Source organism: Alligator sinensis, unplaced genomic scaffold, assembly GCF_000455745.1.
Source record: "Alligator sinensis unplaced genomic scaffold, ASM45574v1 scaffold735_1, whole genome shotgun sequence".
Classification (NCBI taxonomy): Eukaryota; Metazoa; Chordata; order Crocodylia; family Alligatoridae; genus Alligator; species Alligator sinensis.
In genome coordinates, this window is record NW_005842639.1 from 547237 (window position 1) to 551744 (window position 4508).

Consider the following 4508-nt stretch of genomic DNA (forward strand, 5'->3'; position numbering starts at 1 on the left):
TGGCTAAGCCCCTTTGGGGCAGCGCAGAGCGTGGGGGGCCCCTGGCCAAGGCAGATAATGCCAGCCCAATTTCCACGGGCTCAGTGATCACGGCAGGGGGGGATGTTTCAGCACCTAGCCCAGCCCCCAAAATGCAAGGCACAGCCCCCCCTTGAAGTCAGCACCTAGCCAAACCCCCAAAATGCAAGGCACAGCCCCCCCTTGAAGATCCACCCGCCCAGCACGTCCCCCGCTGGATCCGAGCAGTCCCAAGATGCTTCTGTGTGCAGGGGAGGGGAGGGATAGCGGACTCCCAGCTCTGCCACTGACTCACTCATGGACTCTGGCAAGTCCCTTTGCCCCCTTGGACCCCCATCTCCCACCCCCCAACCCAGAGGCTGCCTCCTGGAGGGATTAGGGGGTGAAAAGCCCCATGTGAGAGCACAGCCATCCAGGGAAGGGCTGGCTGGGGAAGGGGAGCCAGCACAGGCCAGTGCGGGGGGAGACGATTGCCCTGGCCACAGAGGGCCTGGAGTGGGGCTGCCAGAGAACCCAGGCATCCGGGCAGGCCACATTTCCTCTCTGTAGCAAAACAAGTCCCCTGCCCCCAGCCCACAGGCAACGCTCAGCCCAGCCCCATCGTCATTCAGGGGTGCCGCTCTCCCCAGCACAAGGAGGGAGGCCAGGGTGGAGAGGGGAGTTAAGTGACAGGCCCAAGGCCATGCAGGGGGGGGTCAGTGGTGGAGCTGGGCAGCTCCTGACCCCGGAGACAGGCTGCCATCAGCTCCGCCTGCCTCGGCTATCCCAGGATCCACCAAGGGAAGGCACCCATTAGTGTGGGGAAACTGAGGCATGGGCAAAGCAGAGTCAGCAGCCCTGGAGGGACAAAGCTCCAGTCCAGACTAGCCCAGACGAGGTGCTGGACCAATGACAAGGCCTTGGGGGGACAGGGAAGGGGGTGGGGGGGATCTCCCAGGATCCGGCCCAGGTTCTGGCCGTGCTCGATAGGGGGCACTGGGAGCCAGGACTCCTGGGTTTCCTGCCCAATGCCCCGCACTGCTCCTCAACTCTGGATCTCAGCTTCCAGGGAGGGAGGAGGCAAGGGTAAAGCCCCCCTCCCCCTGACCTGGGGACGGGGGCATCATGGGATGGGGGAAGCCAGGGGCCTGGCGCCCCCCTGCGCCAGCCTCTCCCTCTGCCAGGCTGACGGAGTCCCTGCAGCCTGCTCCTTCCTGACCCTCTGCCGGACCCCGGCAGGCTTCCCCCAGCCCATGGCGGGCTGCCTAGCCCCTCTGCAGGGCTCTGGCACTTGGCAGCCATGTCCCACGCTGCTCCTGGCTCTCCTGGTGCAGAGGCAGAGCACTAGCACCCACTGCTCAGATGGGGATATGGAGGCACCAGGGAGTTGGCGGCTGGAAAGCCTGGGAAAGAAGGAGCCCTCCCAGAGCACCCAGGAGTCCCGAGCTTTCGACCTCTCCCTCCTACTCCTCCTTCTGAGCTGGAAAGAGAACCCAGGAGCCCAAGGCACAGTGCCCTGCTCCAACCCCTAGGCCACACCCTCCTCTGCAAGGTGGCAGGGACGCAGGAGTCCAGAGATCAGCTCCCAGAAAAGGAGAAAAACCCTCCCCTGAGCAGCACTGCTCCCTGCAAGCAATGGTGCAAAGGATTCTGGGAGGCAGCAAGGCGCCCAATGGTTAGAGCCCTCATCCAGGGCTGGGGAACCCGGACTCGGCCCCTCAGCCCCGTCACAGTCCGACGGGGTGACCTGGGGATGTCATCTGGCCCCGTGCCTCAGTTTCCCCATGTGGGGATCACAACACATCCTTCTAGAAAAAGCTGTGAGGAGCCCTGAGGAGGGTTCCTGGGTTCCCCTCCTTCCTCTGTTGCTGAGACTTGAGGCAAAGCCTGTGCCTCAGTTTCCCCATCCATGAGCAGGGGCAATTACCCTGCCCCCTCCCTAGCCTGTCCCCCACAAGATCCAACCCCTCCATGGTTCGCACCACAGCAAACTCCCCCTCCTCACAACAGTGCTAGAGCTTGAGGAGACTCATCAGCAGTAGAGAGGCTATGACACAGAGCAGAGCAGTGCTAAGCCACCAGCAGGGGGCAGCAAGGACCCCTCCTCCCCAGGGTCCATTGCAAGGGGGGCACTTGCTTGGGGATCCAGGGCTCCCCTTGGCACAGCTGGACCTTGCCCTGGGCTGGGCAGATGCCAGGGGAGGGGGGCTGGGCAGCTCCCAGTTGGAAGAGGGCACTGGTTCCCAGTATGAGAAAGACACTGGGTAACTGGGGGCATGCTGGTGACAGCAGCAGGTACAAGGGGAGGGAGCCTGGCTGAGACGCACACCAGGCTCCATGGCTTCTTACTGCATCGGTATCCCACCGCACCCACCAACCCTACTGCACACGCCAGCCCTGTGTAACACGCCAGCCCCATCGCACACACCAACCCCGTGTAACACGCCAGGGCTGGGGGAGCTCCCCCGTGCCAGCCCTGTGTGGCAGGGGGTCAACCCAGCTGGCAGTGCCCCAAGTGTGAGACCACCACAACCAACAGGACCTGGAACCGCCTTTATATACACCCCCCGCCCCCTTCCCAGTATGCCTTGCTCTTCACCTGGCCCCGCTCCTGCCATAGTCCCCCTGGAAACTCCGCCCCCCCAAAGGCCTCCCTCCCCCGCCCCATCGACTCACCCAGCATGCCCTTGTTGGAGTCCGACAAGCACATGTCCTTCTCGGCGCTGGGCAGCACGAAGCCGACCACAAAGACCTCTACGCCATCAGCCATGAGTGCCAGGCCCAGCACGAAGTAGAGGGTCCACTGGAAGCGCCCGTGGCCGCACTCCTGCAGGATGAGCTCGTACTGCTGCGCCAGCTACTCCTTGTCCTTCCGCCGCTGCCCCTCCGTGTCCTCGAAGTCCTGGAAGGTGCTGGCGGGAGGCGGAGGGGCATCGGGGCCGTCACCGCCCTTGAGCGAGTCGCGACGCGGGATGCCCTGATACTCGCCCTCATAGATCTCGTCGTCCTCGTCGTGGCCCTCGGTGGCATCGCTGGAGGCACCGTCCTCATCTGGAGCCGACTCGCCACGGTAGTAGCCGTCCTGGGGCGGGTAGTCTTCGTCGTCGTCCTCCTCCTCGAAGCGGGCGTAGGAGCGCCGCGTGTACTCGTCCTGCACGCGGTCCACGCCCCGGCCCACCTTCTTGCTGGCGTGCTTCTTCACCTCTTTGGCGATGTCCTTGGCCCCACGGATGAACGCCGTCCGGTCTCGGTAGCCTTCCTCCATGGTGGTGCGGGCGCTACCGCGGGCAGGTGGGCGGGCAGAGGGCGAGAAGCGCTGGCAGGCAGCTCCAGGAGCCACTCAGGCCCGGGCGGCGTCCCACGGCACTGGCCCCTGACCCATTCGCGTGGCCCGGGCTCGGGGCGGCTGGGCAAGGCTCCTCGCGGCAGGGACTGAGCCTGGGAGAAGGGGAGGGAAGGCAGAGGTGAATTGATGGCTGCGGGGAAGGGAAACGGTGGTTTGTGCAGCACCTGGCGCCACGGGGAGAGCAGGGAGTGGCTGGGTCTGGGCAGGGTTGTCCCCCGTTCCTCGCTCCCTTGCAGCCCCAGCATGGACAGTCTGGGCACGGCCGATGCATCAGCCGGGCCCCTTCTGCCATCCCTGATGCCCCCCCGATGCGTGCACTCCCCTGGGGGACCTGGCTGCCCTCTTAGCTACCACTGCACCTCGGGGCTTGAAGTCCATGTGGGGTGAAAAGGAACTGCCTGGTGTTCATGATAACAGCCTTGCCAACCCCACTGTGCCAAAAATCATGAGATAAACTCAAAAAAATCAAGAGATTGGCACGTAATCTCTTGATTGGCAGTGGGGTGAAGGTCGAGGCCCCTGTGGTGAGGGTGGGAGTGGGGGCAGGAGCAGGACAGGGGTGAATGGGGTAGCCCCGGGGCCCCTCCAGCCCTATCCTGCTCCACTCCCTCCCTCACCACGGGGGCCTCCGTCTCCCCCCACCCCTCTCCCTCCACTTACCAGCTGGGAAAATCCGGAGGTCTGAGGGTTGGCATTATTTTGATTTCGAAATCTCGAGTCTCGCGATGGTTTTCCGACAATTGGCATTATTGTTATAAACTTACTCAGTCCCAAAGGGACCTGACATGGGCTGGGAGGAAAGGGGCATTGGGAGCTATTGAGCGCGAGAGAGAGGGGCACAGCCTTGGCACCAGAGTTTCCTGCACCCTAAATGCTGGAGGCTGCAAGGGAGAGAGGAACAGGGGGAAAATCCTGCTCAGACCCAGGTCCCTCTTGCTTCCAGCTGCCGCTCTCTGACACTGGAGTCTGGGCACGAGGGAGCTACGGGCTGAGCAGCCAATGCCCCGTGCCTGCTTTTACCTGCTGGATTTTACAGCAGTTTCAGGGCACAGGATGGGGTCGAGCTTCCTCCTTCGGGTGCCCCCAATCAGCCATCCTTCCCCAGTCACCTCTGCATGTCAAGAGGTCAGCAAAGCCCCAGGTGAACAAGCCTCTGCTGGGCTTT

At 63.5% G+C, this 4508-nt stretch overlaps 1 protein-coding gene across 1 annotated transcript in view; it reads right to left on the reverse strand.

Moving 5' to 3' along the window:
• The window catches only part of SV2A (synaptic vesicle glycoprotein 2A), a 14537-nt gene extending 11275 nt beyond the window's left edge, over positions 1 to 3262 (reverse strand). The window contains 1 exon segment of the mRNA XM_006033500.2: positions 2674 to 3262. Within this exon segment, the coding sequence (XP_006033562.1) occupies positions 2674 to 3262 (589 nt within the window).
• Positions 3263 to 4508: the final 1246 nt, after the last annotated feature.